General features: G+C 38.7%; 3 protein-coding genes across 3 annotated transcripts; 1 reads left to right on the top strand and 2 right to left on the bottom strand.

Moving 5' to 3' along the window:
* Nucleotides 1-136: 136 nt before the first annotated feature.
* On the bottom strand, nt 137-1,685 carry LOC311300481 (immunoglobulin lambda-1 light chain-like). Its single transcript, XM_084424776.1, has 4 exons — nt 1,587-1,685; nt 1,124-1,441; nt 687-992; nt 137-532 (listed from the first exon to the last, which is right to left on the bottom strand). The coding sequence occupies exons 1-4, from the start codon at nt 1,633-1,635 to the stop codon at nt 426-428; spliced, it is 780 nt and encodes a 259-aa protein (XP_084280902.1). The 5' UTR covers nt 1,636-1,685; the 3' UTR covers nt 137-425.
* A 2,556-nt stretch (nt 1,686-4,241) lies between these two features.
* Nucleotides 4,242-8,138, bottom strand: LOC311299332 (uncharacterized protein). Its single transcript, XM_084422851.1, has 5 exons — nt 8,010-8,138; nt 7,596-7,756; nt 6,561-6,887; nt 5,453-5,746; nt 4,242-4,996 (listed from the first exon to the last, which is right to left on the bottom strand). The coding sequence occupies exons 2-5, from the start codon at nt 7,642-7,644 to the stop codon at nt 4,833-4,835; spliced, it is 834 nt and encodes a 277-aa protein (XP_084278977.1). The 5' UTR covers nt 7,645-7,756; nt 8,010-8,138; the 3' UTR covers nt 4,242-4,832.
* A 6,709-nt stretch (nt 8,139-14,847) lies between these two features.
* On the top strand, nt 14,848-19,532 carry s100v2 (S100 calcium binding protein V2). Its single transcript, XM_084422808.1, has 3 exons — nt 14,848-15,550; nt 17,473-17,604; nt 18,732-19,532. Exons 1-3 carry the CDS (start codon nt 15,539-15,541, stop codon nt 18,888-18,890), a joined length of 303 nt encoding a protein of 100 aa, XP_084278934.1. The 5' UTR covers nt 14,848-15,538; the 3' UTR covers nt 18,891-19,532.
* The last annotated feature ends 3,719 nt before the right edge of the window (nt 19,533-23,251 follow it).

Below are 23,251 nucleotides of genomic sequence, written 5' to 3' on the forward strand. Positions count from 1 at the left end.
GAATAAATGTATTTTTCGTAAGGGAATTCATGATTTTCGTGCCTATATTTGTAAAGATATTTTTCATCTTATTGACATTGCACTCTAACTGAAAAACTGGAAGGCAGAAACTGGATGGCACATTAGAATGTTTGTTCCAAGTTGCGGTAGGCCTTTATTCAAATGTAATCTTTCACATGCAGAAAATTCTCACCCATTCACTATTTTACTTCTCACATTTGCATAAAATGTACTCACATAAACATAACAAGAAAATAATTATCCAAAAGGTTCATTAATACAGCAGGCTGTGTCTTATAATATAGTATGTATCCCTGCCAATTTAAAAATAAAACCTATGCAAACTAAGCAAAGTTGATTCAAGCTTTATGCAAGAAATATTTATGTTTTTCAGTTCATATATTGTAATACAAAATATCTGTGGTTTAGAAGTGTCCTGCTAAAATTAATGAGGTAATGAAAAAGAGAAGAGCAGCGACAAGTGCAAAAAATCTAGTTACACAGATGAAAGGATAACAAGTCTCCTGAATATCTGAGGAAAAGAAGAAAATGTAAAGTATTGTGAGAAAGGAATCAAAAAGTTTGCATCAGTTGTCAATAAATCATACTGATCAACATTTTGGACAGATAACAAAACCTTTCATTTGCTAACTTAGTGAGGATATGGATTATGAAAAGTTATTTACCATAATGGTGAAGAGTTGTGTTGAATATCCATCCACCAAACTTCACAACACAGGTGTACTGTCCTTCAGTCTTCCACTCCTCAGCTGATATGGCTAAATTATTCAGAGTTTTCACAGAGTTCTCTTCGCCTTCTTCCCAAACGACCAAATTTTGTCCATTTTCTTTTCTACTACCTATGAGCCAGTACACAAAGATCTGTGATGGAGCAGATCCCTCGACCGTACACTGAAGAGTGACTGTAGAGTCGTGGTTGTTGCTGCTGGTAAATGCCATGATATCAACAGACGGCATAACAGTGCTGTCAGCTGCAAGAAGAAAGAGAGATGCAATTTTAATGAGATAAACTAACAAAAGGTTTGAAACATAATTATATAATTAAAACCTGAGCTTTCTTATCAACATAAACGTTGAGTACCACCATGTTCTAATACAGTACCATGTACAGTGACAGCTGTGCCATTCCCAAGGTACATATGCTCACGGTCTGTAGCGATGCAGTAATATGTCCCAGAATCCTGTACCGCTGCGTTGTTGATGGAAGCCTGACACACTGGGTTTTCAACCTCATCTTTAGTCTGAGGAGGGATGTTTGCATCCTGCAGAATGTCTATTATTCCACTCACTGGATTTACTCGGACCCAGGCCACTGTGTGACAGAATGACTGCACCTCATTGAGTTGGCAGTGCATGGTCACTGTATCCCCCGATTTTACTTTCACTGACGGGGGAAACTGATAAACCGTTCCCGCCATCGCTGCAAAGGGATTCAGACCTCAAAATGTGAAAAATTAAACAATATCATAAATGCTACTTTGATGGTCTTACCAATTAGCCTACTAGTTTTAGTTACAAATGTACTAAAATGCATAAATGAAGAGGAAAATACTGTTGTAGCTTACCGTGTGGCGAAATTAACCAGAACAAGACAAGAAAAAGGAGGTCATGCATGCTGTCTGAAGACTTTACAGGCCAAAGCAACTGAGAGAAATGTGCAGAGTCTGACATGTCACACACCTTTTCCTGTCTGTCCACGGTGGTGGGCAAAATGCACAAACAGGCATTGCAACTCTTCAAATGGCATGTTTTAATGGCACATCAAAAGTAGTAGGCTATTCACATTTAATCTGAAACTTGAGTTTGTTTCAATGAACGCAAAGATGATATCGTGGCTGGAATTGATGCACACAGAGCTTTTGTAAAATGTCAGTTAATTGAAAGGATAAATTTAGACTTTCACCCAATCTGGGCTGAACTTTGTTCATTCCACAGCATAATATTTTTAAAAGGAATTTAAATATATATATATATATATTTCTATAGCCTAGAAAGTGTCAGTCGTGTGTTGCTGAATGGCAAATGTAATTATTAGGAACAAAGAACCAGCAATAAAGAGATTTTGTGCCTTATGTGACAAGTTTCGGTTGTGTGGCAGGGTCACAGACAGGAAGTGATTTTTTCTTTCCTTCAGACATAAGGAAATAAAAACACACAGAGCTCCTGGTCAGCCTTTCTCTGTCAGGAGTCAAGTATGATTCCTTAGCTTGTTTCTCTTCTACCTTTCCTGCACGTGCGCTCTCGCACAGCTGAACACAATCTATATCAGCGTTTCCATTCTCCCTCTCCTTCACATGCGCTCTCGCACAACGTAATCTGCGTTCGCACCCTCGCTCATCTTCCCACACCCGTTTCCCATTTGCCCTAATCTTCTTGCTATTTAGATCTTGAGTTCTTCTCCCCTCTTTGTTGGTTTATTATTTGTTCATTCATGTCTGTTACAGACGCCTCATCATTGTGAGTTACCTTTATCTAATTCCTTCCGTGTGTGTGCATCAGACAAGAGATATCACCTGTTATCCTGTGCTAAGCCTGCTAGTCTGTGCTGCTGTGTCCACCAAGTGGAGTCAGTGCTCATCATCTCTTCCTGACAGCAACTACCTGTGCCTTTCACCCTGCCAGGTTGCAGCCTGGTCCTTTTCAGTTTCATTGTCCTGTTATGCGTCCGCCTAGACAGCCTATTTTTGTCTTTTATCTGATCCTCAATAAACCTCTGCAACTAGCATTCGCTTTTGGGTCCTTTTCACACTGTGACATATGCAAGTAAGAGTCTAGAAATCAAAGCTCAGGTTGTGGAAAATGATAGCAACACTGAGATTGCTCTGTCTGCGATGACTGAATACTCTTTGGCCTCAGTTAACCAGAAACTGGCAAAAGTTTGGTCACTAAACCACAGTCATGTCTCATTTTAGTGAGCTGCTCGTGTTGCTTCAAAGTCCATTTCCCTTTTCCTCATTGCAGATTAGCTAAATGTGTCTCTTACCCAGTCAATGGCTTTGAAGTTGAGGGGAAATAAGAGACTTTTTTTTTTTTTTATGCTAGAAAAGACCTCACAAAATGCTGCAGTACTGTCTGAATGTCCAGTTTGAACAAGGGGAAACATTTATAGAGTGGCTCACTCTATATAGATCGCCAAGTTGCAAGCTTTGATCTGAATGCACACTATTTGTCTGTGCTAGTTAGTAAATTCTCATTTTTCTTTGCATTTGTATGCAAGATGCACAAAGATGTCTGCCATTGTCTGCCAGCCTTGCAAACCCCTCCTCATATGCCAGCAACATGAACTGTTATTTTTCTGCGGTTAGTAAAGTTTTCCATTCATATACACGTGACAAAATTTTCCATGGAAAAAAACTGGCAATAAATGTTCGTTACTCTATATCTATTGCACTACTGCATATAGTACACATTTTACAGTCACAATCATAAATATCAGCACAGCTATGAACCTGTGGCCTCATACTTACATCCGGAATGACAGCAGTCTTTCTTGTACGATATTGCTAAAATAAATAATGTGATACGTGTAATGACTGTAACTATATTATATTTGACAGAAACTGGACATCATAGTTTTTCAAGGCATACTTTAAACCTGAAAGAATTTCACATGAGAGCTGAACGAATTCTGGGTGGATAAGTAAAGTGGCAAAATCAGGCAATCTCTGTTGCATTTTTTATGCATAACGCATGACATTTATTTAACACATAAGATCATAATTACCAAATACATGAATGCAATCTTAGACTAAAGCAGTGTGGCACATACTTGTGCCCTACTTCATTTCAACAAAATCAGCAATTCTGTTCCTCCCCCAAACACTTCATGGTTAGAATTATGCATCTCTGAGGTTTCATTGCCATACTTTTGAGACTGAAGTTTTTCCGCTGACAAAGCAAAGTTTGGACATTAGTAAATATGAGATGAGGTCCTCATCATAATTTTGCTCGTGTGGTGCATGCAACCACACAATAAAGAGGACACAGAAAAACAAAACACTGAAGGAAAGAAAACATCACTTCCTGTCTGTGACCCTGCCACACAACCGAAATCACATAAGGCACAATATCTCTTTATTGCTGGTTCTTTGTTCCTAATAATTACATTTGCCATTCAGAAACACACGACTGACACTTTCTATATAGAAATTTATATATTTAAATTACTTTTAAAAATATTATGCTGTGGAATTAACAAAGTTCAGCCCAGATTGGGTGAAAGTCTAAATTTATCCTTTCAATTAACTGACATTTCACAAAATAACACAAAACATCAAATAAACATCAATAAAAATCTGAAGCAAAAAGATTACAATTACTCATGAAACATGCTTCCTGCAAATAGATATGCCAATTTATAACTATTGCCATCTTTCCACTGATGTACAGCAATGCCAAACACCAAAATAAGTTTGACGAATAAAACGTTTGTCAAAGCAAAATATAGATAGACAACTCTTTGAATATCCGCTTGTTAAGTCATGATGTAAGGAATACTGTTTCCGGGTTCAAGCCTCTACACTTTTCACTTGAGAATATTATTTCAACAGCCGTTTATGAGCACTATTTATTCATATATGCACAGTACACACATTTACAAATGTACGCTGTACACTATTTTGTGCCCAAACACAAGTATTTTAAGGATTCATAACAGATGAATTACTGTCTGGCCATTTGGGATTTCATTATGGAGACAAAGGTTAAGACTATAATTTTTCGTCTTACATCACATGGTGAGCGTATATTAGCACCGTTTGTTGTTTTCTTGGGGCATCTGGTAGAGCGTTTGGAAACAGTGATGGGAAATGTCAGACTGAACAAGAGGATAGGTTTTTGCACAGACACATCATCACAAAAGTTTTTCGTCCCAGTTTATAAACATAAACAATCACTGTTATCAGAAACAGGAGACCAAAAATGAAGCAGAGAGACAGATATATGTATTTTACAGCATAGCACACATTTGATGGATCTGCAGAGAGAGAAAATATGGAAGAGTACATTAGAAAAAAAAAATAGAAAAAAAACAGAATATTCAATAAAAAATTAAATTAAAAACAATGAATAAATCAATTTTATGAACTAATTAAACACTACCGTTCAAAATTTTGGGGTCACAAAGACTGGATTTATTTGATCAAAAAAGTGAAAGATTATTACAATTAAAATAACTATTTTGTACTTCAATATATTTGAAAATATAATTTATTCCTGTAAAAAAGCAGATTTTCAGCAGCCATCACTCCAGTTTTCAGTGTTACATAATCCTTCAAAAATCATTCTAAAATGCTGATTTGCAGCTCAACTTGTTGTTTATTATTATCAATGTTGAAAGAAGTAGCACCGATGAATATTTTTCATCGGAATCCCCCCGATGAATCCCAAACTCTTAAACCGTAGTGTATATTTTAGAGATATTATACTGTACCATGTCGCTGAAGGGTCTTGGTATAGAGCTGTCCTCTAAACTTCACCACACACACGCACTTCACCTTTCTGTCCCACTCCTCAGCAGTGATCAGGATTTGGTTCCTGGTGATCTGGATGCCACCATCATTCCCATGTGTCAAAACTGCCTGTCCTTTCTCTTTTCTCCTCTCTACAACCCAGGACATATGAATCTGAGAAGACTCAACGCCAGTCACAACACAATGAAGAGGGACTAAAGAACCGTCTGGGATCAGCGGTGTCAGAATATCAATAACAGGAAACACAGTGTGTTCTGGAAAGAGATTGGGAGAAACATTTGGTTATAATGGAGAGAAATACTAAGCATCAATGAAAGACTTTAGAACGTTGTGTTGCTATTCAATGGGTTTACTGTAAATCAGTTGTATTAAAAGTGTGAGGCACATAGTCTACACTCTAAAAAAATAAAGGTTCTTTATTGGCATTGATGGTTCCATCAAAACCTTTAATATCAATGGAATCTTTCCATTGCACTGAAGATTCTTTATTATGGAAAAAAGTTATTTTGATTATTAAAATGTTCTTCACACTAAGAAAATAAAAAAAGTTATTTTTTCAGAAATGTTGACTGAAAGGTTATTTAGGGAAGGCAAAATGCTGTTTCTATTGTACTACTACAAAATAAAAACACCTTTTGGAACCTTTATTTTTAAGAGTGAGTGTATAAATGGGAGTCAAGGATAATTCAGCATGTAAAAACTAAAAAAGAAATGTAACATTATATTCAAAAACTGAAAAATGATTGATTCTAGGTAAATATTTAATCCTGGATATAAATGGCATTATTAAATCTCGTTAAAAAGTTCATAAAACTTCATATACTTACCCACTCATTTTATGGAGTAAATGACAAAAAATGCCATACATTTATTTTCTTAAAGTCCTTTTGTACAGTTGACCTGGTGGTGCCACCAATAATGGCATTTTTGTCTTCTGTGTACATATATATTAGTAATATATGTACACAGAAGACAAAAATGCCATTATTATTTTGTTTATACAAAATTATTAATTCACAATAAGAGATTATTATTATTATTATTATTATTATTATTAATTAGACTCACCTTTGGCTTTCACAACAACCCTGGAGCCATTGCCAATGTGAGCAAAGCGGCTTTGCACAGCTGCACAATAGTACATACTGGAGTCATGCACTGTTGAATTGGTGATAACATAAGTACAAGTGCCGGTCCACTGGTCGGACAAGTGATGAGGATCAATTTGAATTCTGTCAGTGAGGCTGATTGTTGCATTCTCAGGAATGACTCTCAGCCAAGCCACCGTGGAACATGGGGAGTACAACTCCGCAATGTTGCACTTTAAAATTACGTCCTCTCCAGCCATCACCTCAGCAACGGTCGGCCACTGTGTCACAATGAACGGCTTTGTCCCTAGATGAGAAATATTGTAATGTTTATGTTAATACTTCTGACTCTTGGGGCTTTTATACAGCAGATTTTTGAACAACGTAAAGAAGCATTTCATTTTTAATAACTACAAAATTATCATGCCGACCCGCCTACCAATGTTTGCTAAAAATGTTTAAAAGTATATAAATGTTTGCAACCAGTATTTTCATAAAATACTTACAAAATACAAATATGCAAACAAATATAACTCGCAGATTAAATATTAATGTTAACCTTTGAAGCACATTAGTACATTTAAATAAACTTGATGGTTGCACTTTATTTCAATAGCCCACTTTAGACATTCTACTAACTATAAGTATCTTTGTAACTTTTGTACATGCCAACCAACTCATTCATTTGCAACTACATGTCAAATAACTTTCATTTTAGTAGTTTTAGTAGACAGTTAGGATACGGTTAGTAGAATAAGTTGACATATAGTCGGTATGTTGGGAGACCATCAGAATAAAGTGTTAGCAGATATTAAGCAGACAGTCTACTAATACTCTAATGACTGGTAGGTAGATGACAAGTTACTTATAGTTAGTTATAGTAGAATGTCTAAAGTGGACTATTGAAATAAAGTGTTACCAACTTGATTTTGAATGAATTTAGAAGTATATTTCTAGAGACTAAAATTCTTATTTAACAAACTGCTTCATTACAAAATGAGTAAAATCTCTTTACCTGTTCCCACAGTGAGAGATACCCCGATCATCATCAGCCAGATGCTCATCTTTTATGTCTGACTATCACACAACTGAATCTAGCCTTTATTTGTCTTGATCAGCAAAAACTTGGTCTTCCGTTCAGCCGTCTGTGATAGGTCTTCTCACAGTAGTCAGTGACTACAGAAAACACAGGATACTTAAAACTATGGCAAGTCTAGTTAGCATTAAAATGCAGTGAGATTGTTTCATAAACAGTTTGACTGAAATGCTGGACCTCAGTATATTCCATTTCGCCTTTTTTAAACTTCTGTTAACATCTTTTGAAGTTAAAAGCTGGAACAGTGTTAAATGTTAGTTGTCTAAATACTCACAGTGACATCCTCAACATGGCTTTCAATGTTAACCCAAATTTTCTTGCAAATTTTGTTACCTGCTACTCTCACACTGTGGTTATCTCAGGAACAGACTGAAGACTCCATTACAGATGCAAATTCAACCTTTAATAGTAATACTCTGGAACAAACTGAAAGGCAGGGGAAACACACAACAGACATTGGACAAAGACTGAAAGAAAGGGTGCATCTTAAATAGCAAACAGAAACGAGATAATTAATCAGACACAGCCGGGACAGATTAACTCATAATGACAGTAACCATAGAAACAAATGAGTGGTGGAAAAAGAACAAAGGAAAACAGGAACCAATCAAAACACAAACTGAAAGTCCAAACATGAACTGAAACATGACAGCACCCCACCCTCCCGGAAGGCGCATCCTCGCGCCGTAAAACATCCAAGGGCGTGGGCGTGGCTTTGACAGAATGGGAAGCCTCCAAGGTGGTGCCGGTAGCTCGGGAGACCAGGGTGGAGTAGATGGTGGGAGATGGCAATGCCAACGGCTCTGGTGACCGAGGCACAGGCGGGGATTCAGAGGGCCCCAGTGGAGCCGGAACGACTGAGGACCACGGTGGAGCTGGAGGGAGTGAGGAGCCCAATGGAGCCAGAGGGACGAGGCGAAGCTGGAGGAGTGTAGTCCTGAGGCGAGGGCAGGTCGACGAATGACCAAGGCGGAGCCAGAGAGACAAGGGAGCCTGGCGGAGCTGGTGGACTGATGGGCCACGATGGAGATGAGTAAGGTAGGAGCCAAGGTGGAGCTAATGGGCCGACGGGCTGAGGTGGAGTCCTGGTTGCGGAGGCCGGAGGCGGAGATCGGGGATCCACCGACCACGATGGAGCTAGAGACTGGCAGACCCGTGGCGAGGCCATATTGGGACTGACAGACAGTTACGGGCAGACAGATAATACATATGATGGCGGAAGACAGGGTATTTCAGTATCGAAATCTATTAAGTCCAATTTCTCTGGATTCTGGACGAGGAGGGGGACAGGAGAATCAGGCGCGGCGGCAGCCATCTTGGGACAAGACTCTGGAATGGCGGCCACCTTGGGACGAGACTCTGGAATGGCGGACATGACGGGACGGGGTGAGACTCTGAAAGGGCGGACATTGTGGGACAGGACGAGACTCTGGAATGGCGGCCATGACAGGACTGGATGAGACTCCGGAATGGTGGCAATGACGGGACAGGACGAGACTCTGGAATGGCGGCCATGACGGGACGGGACAAGACTCTGGAATGGACTCAGAGATGGGCTTGGTTCCAGACTGGGACCCAACACTCTCCAGACAACGAATCAAGGTTTCCCTCCAGTCCAGCCCTGTGGTGTCTGGGAGGTCAATAGGGTGGTTGGAAGTTGCCCCGATCTGGAACAGGGTCCTCAGGGTGTTGTTATCAAGGGAGCTGGTGATGGCAAGCCGGAGGAATTCCCTCGAAAACTCTCCTCAGCCACGGAGATGAACATTACCCGTTCAGCAATATTCAACGGCCCTATGACTTTTCCAGCTGTTTGAGATTTACTGAACAATTAAGGAATAAGGATTATTATTTTTATTTTATAACTTTGCATAACTGGAACATATAAAAAATAAAGTGATTATAATGTATCAAATGTTTGTTTTGTCTTATTTTAAGTCATTGTAAGTCATCTTGGGGTCCCATTAGAAGATTGCACCTAGTGGGCCCCGTTCCTCTGGTTAAGAACAATTGAAATATAGAGACACTTTGCCCCAGTAATGATGAAAGGATAGAAATGCCCCTGGTTAAAGCGGATACAGGGAGAGTCATGGCTCTGTGATGTCAGTAGTTATGAGATTTTAAGGCAGGGCAGAAGTAGATTCAGTTTAGTACAGGTTTGAACAGGATAGGGTATTGTGACATTGGCATCAGATTAGGCAGAGTAAATTCGTAATCAGTCATGTTATGTTTCAACCCTTGGGATGACAGGGAACTAATCCTATGTGCTCTTGGTTTCCTGCTTCTCTGTATACTTTTATATGTACAAACTGAACAGGTTGGAAGGCACCCTGATACATTTTCTTTTAAAGACTAGCAGTTTGAAAAATGGACGGATTGATATTGCTAGTGGGTTGTGGAACAAAAAAAAAGAAAAAAAGAAATGTTAACCATAAGCTCTTGAAATTAAATAAAGTCCAAATCAAAGAGCTACAAAATGAAAAATAATAGAAAATTGGCCCTAATATTTTCATGACATATTGGTTTAGCTTAAGCTATTTTCCCCAAAATATTTTAATTAATATAGCTATATATTCAAATGTTTGAGGAAAATGACAAAGAGTTCAAGGTATTGCCTTGGCCTCCAAATTCCCCCCAGATCTCATTCCGATTGAGTATATGCTGGCCCAACAAATCCGATCCATGGAGGCCCCACCTCCCAACTTGCAGGACTTAAGAGACGCTGCTCACTGCAGAACAAATGGGTGGAGCTTACGTCTAGTTCCCCCTCACTAGACGTCTAACGATAAGGAGCGAATGTAATTTGGGCTTAAAGGACAAGTTCGGTATTTTACACTTAAAGCCTGTTTACAGATAGTTTCTGATGAAATAGAACGGTTAAGATTAAAATTTTATCGTAGTTTTTGTCCAACTCCATTGACTTGTATTAGATGAGCTGTGTGAGGTACGGTATTACTCCGCCGCGTCTTCTTCTGCTTCTTCTGTGTATTCAATTAAATGCCAGTGGTTTGCTTGCAATTGGCAAAGGTGCATTATCACCACCAACTGGGCTGGAGTGTCTATTATTCAAGCTCTCAACGGAAGAATCTACGGGTGTGAGACGTTTGGAAAAATAGATCCACAGTTTTACAACGAATGGTAAAACACCTGTTGGAAAGCATCTTTTGCAGCGATTTTTTTGTGAGCATATCAGTGAACACCCCTGACCACTCGTTGAGTTTCACGTCTTTGTAAACGAAAATTTGATGCGTTTTATGAAGGATTGTTCCAGTGCCCATAGGCTGCCATTGTGTAGGTGGGGGGGGGAAAGCGAAATAAACCTAAAATTCTCGGGACAGCAGCATGTGTCCAAATTTTAATCTTAACCGTTCTATTTCATCAGAAACGATCTGTAAACAGGGCTTTAAGTGTAAAATACCGAACTTGTCCTTTAATGGCTGGAGCTAGAACATCCAACCACACCCTAACCCTACCCACCACAACTCTATCCCTCCACCCCATCAGACGTCCAGAGAGGTGGAGCTGGACCTCAATGACTCTGCAGAGAGCTGGTAATGTCTTGGTGCCAGATGCCACAGGACATGTTCAGAGGTCTTGTGGAGTCCATGCCTCAATGCATCAGAGCTGTTTTGGCAACACAATATTATGCAGGTGGTTTTAATGTTGTATACATTGATCAGCCACACATTAAAACTCCCTGCCTAATATCGTGTGCGCCCCCCTCAGCTCTGATGCACCAAGACATTAGCAGCAGATCCTTTAAAGGCACCGATATACTTTAAACAAAATCGAAGAATGAACTGGTGTGATGTTACTTTCCGAAAAGTTCACTATGGCTGGTAACCACCTTCGAACCCCCATTGGTCCATGGCAATTATGTTATAGGTAGGTAGGGGACTGGGGCTCTGCCTTTTTATGATATGGAAATCTTCATGTCTCCTGTCCAGTCTGTCAAGGTCAGATGTCTGCAAGTAAAAGCATTGATGAGTAAATAAACATGACGAGTCACGTGACTTGACTGGAGTGCTGAATTGTAGATCTGATGCAAACATATCAACATCGCTATGATCAGATGCTTTCTTAACTGATGTTTTCTCACTGCTGTTTAGTTTGTTTATTTTGTTAAAATCAAAGTGCGGCACATTTTTACATATTCATTTAGACGCTACTTGCAGCAGCATGGGCAGCATCGGGATGTTCACAAATAGTATACCGCTGGTCACGTATTTATAACTTCTTTTTACCCCAAAGTGAAGAACAAAAAAGAACTTCACTGTGAGTCTATATCGGGGCCTTAAGCCCTGCAAGTTGTGAGGTGGGGCCTCCATGGATCAAATTTGTTGTTGTACCAGAAAGACTCAGTAGGCAGATAAACATTCAATAATTTTATTCTCTGAAAGATTTTTCAACAATTACATATGAATTTGTGTCAGCTACAGTCCTATCACAAATGTCTTTGTCCTTAGTCCATGTCTTGATGTAAGCTGGCCAACCTCGGACAGGAGGAATGGGCCAATCTGGTGGTGGTGGTGGTGGGGAAGATGGAGGGCTACTTCGCCAGGTCACCTATGATCAGCAAATGAGAGAGTAAGGTGAGACTTATATAGCGTTGAGTTAATTTGCTCGATGTGATTAATTAATGATGTGACATTAGAGACTTCCTGGTAGAACCTACACTGAAGCTTTCATGTCCAGCACATCCCATAGATGCTCAATCACAGGGGAATTTGGAGGTCAAGGAAACATCTGGATCTTTTTGTCATGTTCCTCAAACCATTTCTGATCAATTTTCATTGGCATTTGAACAATGGGCATTTGAACAATCCCCATTGTAGGCACTTTTGGCATTGAACAAGGTTTGAACATGGGTACTCTGACCGGTCAGCAGCTACACAGCCCCATACACAGCAAACAGTGATGTACTGTGAGTTGCATTGTGAAGCATTACGTTTTTCAGTAGTCCCACATGCTTTAACAAGCCTTGGGTGACCATGACCCTGGCGCTGGTTCACCGGTTGTCCTTCCTTGCACCACCTTTAGTATGTACTAACCAATGCATACTAAGAACACCTGACAAGACTAGCCATTATTCATCACTATTTGGCCCTTGTCAAAGTCGCTCAGATCTTTAGCTTGCCCATTTTCCTGCTTCCAACATTTGAAATTTAAGAAACAACTGTTCACTTGCCGCCTAATATATCACACTCCTTGATTGGTGCCATTGTACTGTTATAATCAATGTCATTCAATTCACCTGTCAGTGGATTTAATGTTGTGGTTGAACAGTGCATATTCTATTGTCTGTTTAGTTAGCCATGAGAGTGCAGCACCCATTGAACCAGATGATGATGACACACTCATGAGCAAATACTTGACTCTGGACTCTGAAGCATGCATAATCTATGCATCACAATCATACAAGTATGAACACGAGTTTGTACATACAAAGTACATTTGTTCTCTTTGTGAGTATGCTACATTTGAGGTAGACTGCCATTTGCAAACTGCCTGTTTTACCTCCAGTTTGCCATAAAAATGTGGTATGTGAAGAATGTAGACTTGCACTGAGTTGAAACTAACATCTGCAGTGAGAAACACTGCTGTTTGTGCTCACACCCAAAAAATATACAAATATAGCAAGGAAAAAGAACAGAAAAATTGCGACCATTTACAATTTACTTGAATATGGGGCCAAACCCTGATGTTTTCAAATGGACATTGTTCAGTAACAAACCAGAATCAACATGCACTAAAGACAACTTACAAAAAAACTTCATAAGACAGAAACAAATGGCCTTTGTATTCCATTGTGAAAAAGTAGTGTGCTTAAAGGGATAGTTCACTTTGAAATAAATTTTTGATATGTTTTAGCTTACCTCAAGGGCATCCAAGATGTAGGTGTCTTTGTTTCCGCAGTAGTTTCAATTTTGATATTTTTAGGTCAAACCGTTCTTGTCTGTCAGTCATATAATGCAGGTCGATGGTCACTGTCTCAAAACACAAGCACAGAGTCCAAATTAAAACAATTCCCCATCGTCCAAATTAAACAATTCCCCATCGTAAGTACACATTGATGGCCTAAGACACGAAACGAGCGGTTTGTGTGAGAAAACGAACAGTATTTATGGTTTACGGTTTCGTTCCAATGAACTGCAGTAGCGAAGGCGACATCGATTTATATATCTATACCCGCCCGCGCCGTCAGACCATTTGGACGTGTGCTGTGTTCAAGAGATAACAACGATATAAATACTGTTCGTTTTCTCACACAAACCGCTCGTTTCGTGTCTTAGGCCATCAATGTGTACTTACGATGGGGAATTGTTTAATTTGGACGATGGGGAATTGTTTTAATTTGGACTCTGTGCTTGTGTTTTGAGACAGTGACCATAGACCTGCATTATATGACTGACAGACAAGAACGGTTTGACCTAAAAATATCAAAATTGAAACTACTGCGGAAACAAAGACACCTACATCTTGGATGCCCTTGAGGTAAGCTAAAACATACCAAAATTTTATTTCAAAGTGAACTATCCCTTTAATAATTGAACTGAATGTGCACTTGTAGTGTACTTCTAATCTTAAAAGTATATCTGTACTTGCAAATAATATATTATTAATTAATAATACAATAAAGATGTATATCTTTTATATATCTTTTATCTTTATTTTCATTAAAGTACATTTTAAATCATGCCTTAATAATATTGTCATGCTTTTAAGAAATTAACTTATTTCGATGTATTGACTAAAGCACATGTAAAGTATATTTAACTGTACATTAAGGCCTTAACTTTAAAATTATAATCCATTTTCGTGTGTGTCTGTGTATGGGTAAAAAGGTCCCTGAACACCTGAAATACTCATATGATAGTGTGAGTGTGTAATTCTTCTTGTGTAAGTGAGTCAGTTATACAAAGCCCACTACTAGTTATCAATTACCATTTTTAAAATTGCACAAGAGGGTTGTGCAACTGTTTGGAGATGAGGATAGGCTGACTAATTCATTGCTCAGTTTGTTTATCTGTAAATCTGTGTGCTTTTGCACCTGTACAATGCTGCCCTATATTCTGTAGTGATGTGCTGCTGTAATGCTGTCAAAGGAGTGTCATCTCTCGTAATCTCAATGCACCCACCCAAAATGCTAAGCATGCCCTTGCCTGTGCATAACCAGAACTGTTCAGAAAACAAGGAGAGGAAGACAGCCAGTCAGTGAATTTTGATCTGTACAGGGACACGCCTTGCTCAATGGGAATCTATAGAGTATTTCTGATAGCTTCCTGGAAAGAATCTCATGAAAAATGTATAGTAATGCTGACCAAAACTGCACATTGAATATTTAACACGTTCTAACTTATAAGTTTTTTAGAACAATACGATTACGACATGCCACACGACTAAAAACTAGGCCAATGCAAACCTAATCACACGTTCTGAAGTAGAGGCCTGTTGTTGCGCAAAGGAATTTGTATCCTGAGAGCTTCCAGATGTGTTCCCAAAGGAGCAGTAGGCCTAATAGTTTCCAATAGTTTCATCCATCAACAAAAATGTGTCATACGGAAACCTGGTTTTCCAGAGTTTTTTCCAGAGTGTGGAGCATATGAAACCCGATCGACTCCGCCCCGTTAGGTTTACTGTCCTAAAGCATCAAGTTACAGGAGGCATTTTTCCCATAGCGGTCACTGACACGGAAGGTGGGTTTGATTTTTCTTCCTTTTTTTTCCCCCTGAGTGGGAGGATTCAGGATGTCAGCCAAGATGTGACAGAAGCGATGGGACGCTGAGAGTGTAAAGTAGGAGTACTGCACGACGGGAACAGTAAAGTTTATCTAGTGGCAAGAAAATAAAACAAATTCACTTCAAATGGCTGCAGAGGTATGTGGTGTACATTATATTACATATCTGTGATTGCTCTTTTACATTTAAATTGGGGTTCACGCAGTTTATGAGTGTTTTACGTAATCTGCGTTTCGTCGGTTTTTTCTCTTGAAACTTTGCGTTTGTCAGTCTCGGTCAATCTTCCGCACTTGACCGAAACGGTGTCAAGATGCTATTCTGCTGTCAAACAAACTAAAACAAGAAAACTTTTTTCTATAAATGTTATTAAGTGTCCCCCCCCCCAAAGATCTTTGCTTCTGTTTCCTTTTTGTATGAGCAGTTAACTCCAAGTGCCACTGACGCACCTCGTTTGTGCTATTTTCTGGTTGTTTGGTTGGTTGGTTGTTTTTATGCGTACGTGTCTTTGTCTTTGTTATTTATGTCTCGTGTAATAACCACCGCGTTTTATAGGACATGTAGATTGAAAAGAAATTCGACTTTCGAAAACTCTTCTCGAGGACGTGCGTTCTTTGGCATCCCGCTGCGCTGAGTGAGTCTCCCTGTTTTTGAATGCAGAAACTCGCCCTGTGACCCTAACAAAGAAAGAATCTTAGAAATAGTGCCAGATAATTCAAGCCATATGAGTCGAGACCATCGCTGCAATGAAATGTTCGCAATTTTATCTATTCAAACGACACAATGGTTATGTGTCAAAACCTAGTGAGCTGCCTGCGTTCCAACCCTAACCACCCCCGTCGCGCCTATGATAGCCAAAAAATGCTGTCTAAGCAGGCAGCTCACTAGGTTTTGACATACAGCCATTGTGTAGAAATGGAAAGCACGGGGAATCAATCAGACTCTTGCGTTGTTGTGCATTGGCAGAGAGGCCTCAAGACGAAGGTGTGAGACCAGGGTGGTTGTGAATGGTCAAGGCTGCAATTAGTGTTAGATATTAAAGGGATGGTTCACCCCAAAATGAAAATTTTGTCATTACTTACTCGCCCTTTAAGTTGTTACAAACCTTTATGAATTACTTTCTTCTGTTGAACACAAAAGAAGATGGTTGACGGCACCCATTGACTTCCAGGAAAAAAAATACTGTGGAAGTCAATGGGTGCAGTCAACTGTCTGGTTACCAAAAGGAGGGTGAGTAAATGACAAAAAAATTAACTATCCCTTTAACCCTTTTTTAATTTTGTATTATTGTAGCCACAGGATTTTTATGTATTATTTCAACAGTGTACAGTAAATGTATTTCGAGCCATAACAATGAAACCCTAACCCTTTGTCTTAACAAAACAGGGAAATGGTTTCCGTCATAAAAGGCTCAGCTTAGATAAATAATGCTCAGAGGGCAGGCTGTCATGGCCTGACATGCAGGTATTTCAGGTACTTTAGAATCTAGATAATTGTGTGAGAGGGAGCAAGGTTTGAATACCCACAGTTTACAGACTCCTTTAATAGTGCTCAGATAGTTTTGAAGAGAGTGAAGTTGATTGATCAATATAAAACTGAGCGCATATGATTGTTTCAGCCTGAATGTTTATTGTTCTTCATTATAAAAGACAAAGCAACAGATGTTAACATATCAAAACTAAATAAATAATTTCTAAATACTAAAAAAAAAAAAGTGCTGATCGTCATATTTCTGTTTTTGTAATTTAAGAGATGGTTTCCTGCACTACATTTTCCATTTGAATTATGATAGACATTGAGTAAAAAAGATCATTATATTCTCCCCAGATCAGTGTTTTATGTTTCTATGTTCTTTAAAGTGCCAACACATGGGTGATTTTCTAAAGAACTATAGAGAAACATTTTTGTGAAACTGAAAAAGGTTCTCCTAAAACATCATGCTATGAAACCCTTTTGGTTTTCAATGAAACATTTTTAAGCAGCAGAACCTCCACCTATATATTTTTCTTATAATTATCTGTCTCTATCTGTACACAACATCTTGTACTCTCTTAATTCTACAGTATTCTGACCTTGAGAAGGCCATTAACACCTTGGTCACAAACTTCCATGCTGCTTCTCCTGATAATCGGCCTACGCTGAAGGTAGATGAGTTCAAGAATCTTCTCTCCTCCCAGATGCCAACCTTAGTCAAGGTAAAAACCCATGTTTTCATTCATTCATTCCATCAGATAAGAATGTCTTAAAAACTGTTATTACTCATGTCTGGTGACTGTATTAAGCTGCAGCTTAACAAATTGATAATCCTTTCAATGGGGGAAAATGTGAAAATGCTTCAGTGAAATCATTTTTTAGATATAAAAAGTATTAATTGTATAGCTTATGTTAACTCAATGTTTTTGCATTGTTTTAGAAATACATGCTACTTTGGTGGTGTAGTGTGTGTGTGTGTGTGTGTGTGTGGGGGGGGGGGGGGGTATTTATTATAAACCATATTTATTATAGTAAAGTTCTGGTAACCACAGCTGCCATTTTACCATAATTTAACATTTTTCCTGTGTATGATTTCTGTGAAGGATTGGTTGATTTCACAGAGACTGTTTCTCATAGTTTGTTGCCTTAGATAGAGGCGTGGTCTGATTACACAGATCAGTTTAAACTCAGGTTGAGCCTGCGAAGGACACTGGGTGTGGCTCCATTCAGGGAGCAAAATGGTGGCTGCCGTTGATCTAAATAGTTTCTCCTGCTCTTCAGTTACAGTCGGTACTAGATCATGTTATGGCAGGCCTTCTACAGCTTCAGGGAGAACCTGTGACAGAAGATTTTGTATTTATTTTAGTTGAATGAAGAGCAAATGCTCTGAGGTAAATGATACTGTAACATTTGAACTGTACTTCAGTGTTGATGTAATTGTGCTCACAGTTCATGTTGTGACATGTTAGTAACAGAAGAAAGAAAATTATATAGACTGTCACTGTACAGATTTAGAAAAATGTATTAGCACACAATTAATATCAATCTTGTATATATGATTATGCAAGCATTGCAATGTTTAATTAGGTTAGATTATATTTAAAGATTATAACTGAAAGCCTGAATCTACTCATTGTACTTGAACTTGCGGAGTTATTAAAGAACATAAAAAGGGGGGGGGCTCAAAATAATGTTTATTACTGAGCAATACAGACAAACCAACAGCCACATGAGGGCGATCAAGTGCAATTGTTCAAATGCAAAAGAGAAAGAAAACATTTTAAATGGGGCACATTTTGACAGAATATGAACATCAGTGAGGATTTTCACTCTCTTTTTTTTCCTGTAGTCGGATCATTTTGGAGAAGTGCTGAAGCAAATGGGTGTGAAAGATGGAGAAGGCATCAGCTTCAAACACTTCTGGGGCCTGATCCAGAACTTGGCCACAACCCAGCATGGTCTGCTCAGCCAAGAGAAGTTGTCCAAATGCACCTGCCTTTTACTATGAGTCGCAGATTCATCTGCATCTGCCACTAAGATCTGGTCTCTCTGCATCTCTGCATTTATCCAGAACCACTCATCTCCAGACAAAACACTAACTTTCCTTCCTAAACATTCCAATAAAATGCTGACAAAATAAACATCAAGATGTCTTTACATTAAGTTTTTATTTTTTATTTTTTTGACATTGTGTCAAGCATTACAGTGATCATCTCTCTTCAATCAAGTATCAAGTAATCAAGTATCAAGTAAATCATACAGACAAGTTAACTAACTACTTCATATTCCATAATTAACCTGGAGTTCAATTTGTTTTTACTTGCAAGTAAAGTTACAGCTTCCCACACAATTTACATTTAACATGAATTGAGTGTTTCTCAGTAAAAAAACAAAAAAAATTCTTACATTTTTTCTTTTAGTATTATTATTATTTTTTGTAATAACACTACATTTAAACTTACTGCCATAATAGTCTAAAGTATGTTTATGTTTACAGGCAGACATGTATACTGAGTGGTTTTGGCAAACAAAAACAACATCAACATCAACAACTTTTATTTATATTTTGTAATACTGTTTTTGTATGGCCAAAAATCAATAACACCCTGATTTATTGTTTAATAAAATTCACATAAAAAATACTTCCTTGTTTTTTCTGATTTATAAACAATTGTAATTTTCATTTAGAACCAGCTGTCAATGTGCAACACAAACATTAACAAATCTGTCTTACTGTAAAGACTAAGGTCCTTTCTGAGAAAAAAAACAACAACGCAACTACAGAAAGATGATCTGGGGCCTGTACCATGAAGGTAGCTGAACAAACTCGGGGTTACAGGATAAGTTTTGAGTTGACAAAACCAAACCGATGCAATCAGGCTTTATTGGTACCATGATGCAGCTCATCAACTTTCTCTGTCAACTCAGGCTTTGATCCTCAAGCTATGATTACTCCACGCGCGCGTAAAGAGTGACGTCGACACTGAACAACCAATCGAGGGTCGCGATTTTTCCGCGGAGGAGCAAGAGATAATCATTCATAATTAAAATGAATTTAAATATGTATTTCAAGCTCGAAACAATACGGTCTCTGCTGCCAAAGCAAGAGAAGACTGTTGGAGAAAGATTGCTGATTGTTAATGTGTAAGTTAAACAAATACGTTCTATATTTATGTAAAATTATGTATGTATGTGTAGCCTATATGTGTAATATAGCCTATAGCCTATTTTTATAATATATAAAAATGTGCATGTACCGGTACTAAGAAAAAATAATATTCATTGATTTTTAGATGCAACCCCAACTCCAAATGTTCTTGGCAGCAGATAAAGACAAAATATAAAAATATAATTCAAAGTGGTGAGTATTTACCACAACCTTTTATTACTTTTGTGAACATTTTATCACAAACACTTGTTTGCAGAAAACAGAAATAAAGAATTAAATTCAGAAAACCAGAATACACTGGCGGAGGAGTAGGCTCTGAGTAGGCAATAAGGGACGGCCGATTATGGATGGGATTACAGGTGCTGTACAGTCTGACCCTGGTGCTGGCTCCTCTAAGCAAGTAACACTGGGCACGTGTGCAATACATTACTACTTTTAAGTTTTAAATATGGCTGACTGTATGTTCTGCAGAGGGAAATACAGTGTCCCTGTTGAAGCCAGCACACACACACAGTCTCCCACACAGAGGTCAGTATGCAGAAGACAGAACACCAAACATAACCTGCTTTATGCTTTACATTGGCCTATTTATATTTATTAGGGTGGAGGAAATGAAGACACCTGTTCTCAGACAGTTGCTGATGTGAATGCACTGGGCTTTTTATTATGGCAAACATTTGAATGTGTGGCATAAAAAAGGGACTGGCCCTTACACATCTCTTTTATTGTAGGATTTTTCACAACCTGCCCCAGAAACTGAGGCCTCTACCTCAATGGCCTTCAGAAGTAATGTGTAAGGATTTAAAACCCTTGACATAAATTACAGTCAGTCCTGTGTTTGTAGGAAGTCAAGGAACTTTTTGTGATTTTGATGAGCCTCCAGAAAACTTGTAATGATCATGTTTGTGGTGGAATTATGTTTCAGGTGGAAACAGACTCAGTCAGGGCCCTGTACAAAAGGAGACTTGAACTAGACTGCACACTAAAGGAGTCTTGAACTAGACTGCACACTAAAGGAGTCTTGAACTAGACTGCACACTAAAGGAGTCTTGAACTAGACTGCACACTAAAGGAGTCTTGAACTAGACTGTTCACTAAAGGAGACTTGAACTAGACTGCACACTAAAGGAGACTTGAACTAGACTGCACACTAAAGGAGACTTGAACTAGACTGCACACTAAAGGAGCTGACTGTGAGCTGAGGAGGCTCCAAACAAAATCAAACAGCTGGATAAAACTGATCTCAGTATATATATATATATATATATATATATATATATATATATATATGTATGTATGTATGTTTAACTTATTTAACCAAGTAACACTTTAGTATGAATATTTATTAATGCAACTTTCTCTTGCTCTCTTTCTCCCTCCCATCCCACAAAACCAATAAAACAGTTTGAGACATATCTGCAGTTTCAATGTGCTTTTATTAAGTGTAATATTGTATGGTGATTGCATCTACATCTGCACCAGCTGGGTAGTCAAGTGTGATCGGGTCAGTTTCATCGGGGAGAAGCTGGTTTTGTGTTGTTTCTCGCTCCTTTCTACTGGTGACTATATTGTGCAGAATGGCACATGCAGCCACTATCTCTGATGCCCGCTCTGGTGACTCTTAAGGGCTGAACACAGTTGAAACATGCATTTAGGATGCCAAAGGTCATCTCTATCTTCACTCTGGTTTTACTGAGGGCCACACTGAAGCGGTGCTGTGGCCCTGTCTGAGGGTCATGATAGGGGGTTATTGTGTAGGTTTTTCTAGCTCAGTTCAAATTAACAGTGTTTTGTATTGTACCAAATTTAACTCGCTTTCCTCAAAGCGCTGACACAACACAGACTCATGGAAAATTTGTGAGTCAAGCACTGGAGCCAGGCCATTTGGCATCCAAACTTGATCATATATGTTCATGACCACAAGTCGTCTGCAGATGAAATGTTTAGCCTAGTAAATCATTGTTATATCTGTTAATGTTACTATTAATTTAAAGATTCATCTCACAGAAAATAATCATCTCACATATTCACATCATCTCTACCTGAACATTAAGGCTGTGATAGGACTTCCTATTAACATAATCTGCCTCATGTTCCCCTAGAGCAGTGGAGATTGGAGCAATAGACTGCATACATGTTGCAATGACTCTAGGGAATCCTATCATAAGATTAACAGAAGAATAATAAAAAAAAGATTCAAAATAATTCTTAACATGTATTATATTGTATAGTACATTTGTGAAATTTGCTTAAAAAAAAGTGTTCATGTGATGTCACCCTATCTTACTGGCAATTTTATAAAAGCCCTCTTTTATGGACATGGTCGATAAATGTCCGGGGAACACTATTAATGAAACTTTTCATGTACTCCTGCAGAGCGAGGACCACCTTTCGAATGGTTCGACAAACCGTGTTTTCCCCTATAGCTTCTGTGCGTCACCCACCGTGCAAGTACTACTTGCAAAAAAAAAAAAAAAAAAAAAAAAAACGCAACGCAACATTTGAGGTACAGTAAGTGCATGAATTCGACGTGTTAAATTCTTTATTTGCGGCTCAAGAAGTTCGCAAAGATAAGACATTCCTTCCGCGGAAAATCTGTATCTTTCATACAAATAACTATCAGGAAAGGCAAGGGGATTTTGTCTGGCTAAAAACTCTTTCTCTACGAAGTGCTCGTCAAACAATTTGCGCTGAGATGTCCACCGGATTTGGAAGAAAAGGTGAAGTCATTGCAACAGACACTTGGAATAAGTTACGTCACCTATATGTTTCTTTGCTCTCAGCTGATTGGTCAAACTTCAGTCTGAGATCTTGAATCCAGAACATAACCTGCCCCGGAGCAGGTTAGCCGTGCAGCGTAAGATACCATGGCAACGAACACCGATTAAAGCCAAGCTACTTTCATAGTACCTAAAACCCAGGGTTGGCGGAAACTAAACTGAAACATAGCTGGCTAGCCACCTAAACCGGCTTCATGGCACAGGCCCCAGGTCTTTTAATATTGTTATATCTGTTTTAAAAAACTGTGCTGAATAAGGTTACATGTAAATACTTTGTTTTTTTATCACAGTGTAGGTTCTCATGAGAACTTTGACTTCACCACACACACACACACACACACACACACACACACACACACACACACACACACACACACACACACACACACACACACACACACACACACACACACACACACA

Source organism: Rutilus rutilus (assembly GCF_951802725.1).
Source record: "Rutilus rutilus genome assembly, chromosome: 11".
Taxonomy (NCBI): domain Eukaryota; kingdom Metazoa; phylum Chordata; class Actinopteri; order Cypriniformes; family Leuciscidae; genus Rutilus; species Rutilus rutilus.

Bases quoted from the DNA above. Each gene is read 5' to 3' on its own strand.
- LOC311300481 (XM_084424776.1), bottom strand. From the start codon at position 1,635: ATGCATGACCTCCTTTTTCTTGTCTTGTTCTGGTTAATTTCGCCACAC. The intron at 1,442-1,586 runs GTAAGCTACAAC...ATCCCTTTGCAG, and splicing joins CTGGTTAATTTCGCCACACG to CGATGGCGGGAACGGTTTAT. The intron at 993-1,123 runs GTACTGTATTAG...TTCTTCTTGCAG, and splicing joins CACAGCTGTCACTGTACATG to CTGACAGCACTGTTATGCCG.
- LOC311299332 (XM_084422851.1), bottom strand. From the start codon at position 7,644: ATGAGCATCTGGCTGATGATGATCGGGGTATCTCTCACTGTGGGAACA. The intron at 6,888-7,595 runs GTAAAGAGATTT...TTTCTCATCTAG, and splicing joins ATCTCTCACTGTGGGAACAG to GGACAAAGCCGTTCATTGTG. The intron at 4,997-5,452 runs GTACAGTATAAT...CTCTCTCTGCAG, and splicing joins CAAGACCCTTCAGCGACATG to ATCCATCAAATGTGTGCTAT.
- s100v2 (XM_084422808.1), top strand. The intron at 17,605-18,731 runs GTAAAAACCCAT...TTTTTCCTGTAG, and splicing joins AGATGCCAACCTTAGTCAAG to TCGGATCATTTTGGAGAAGT.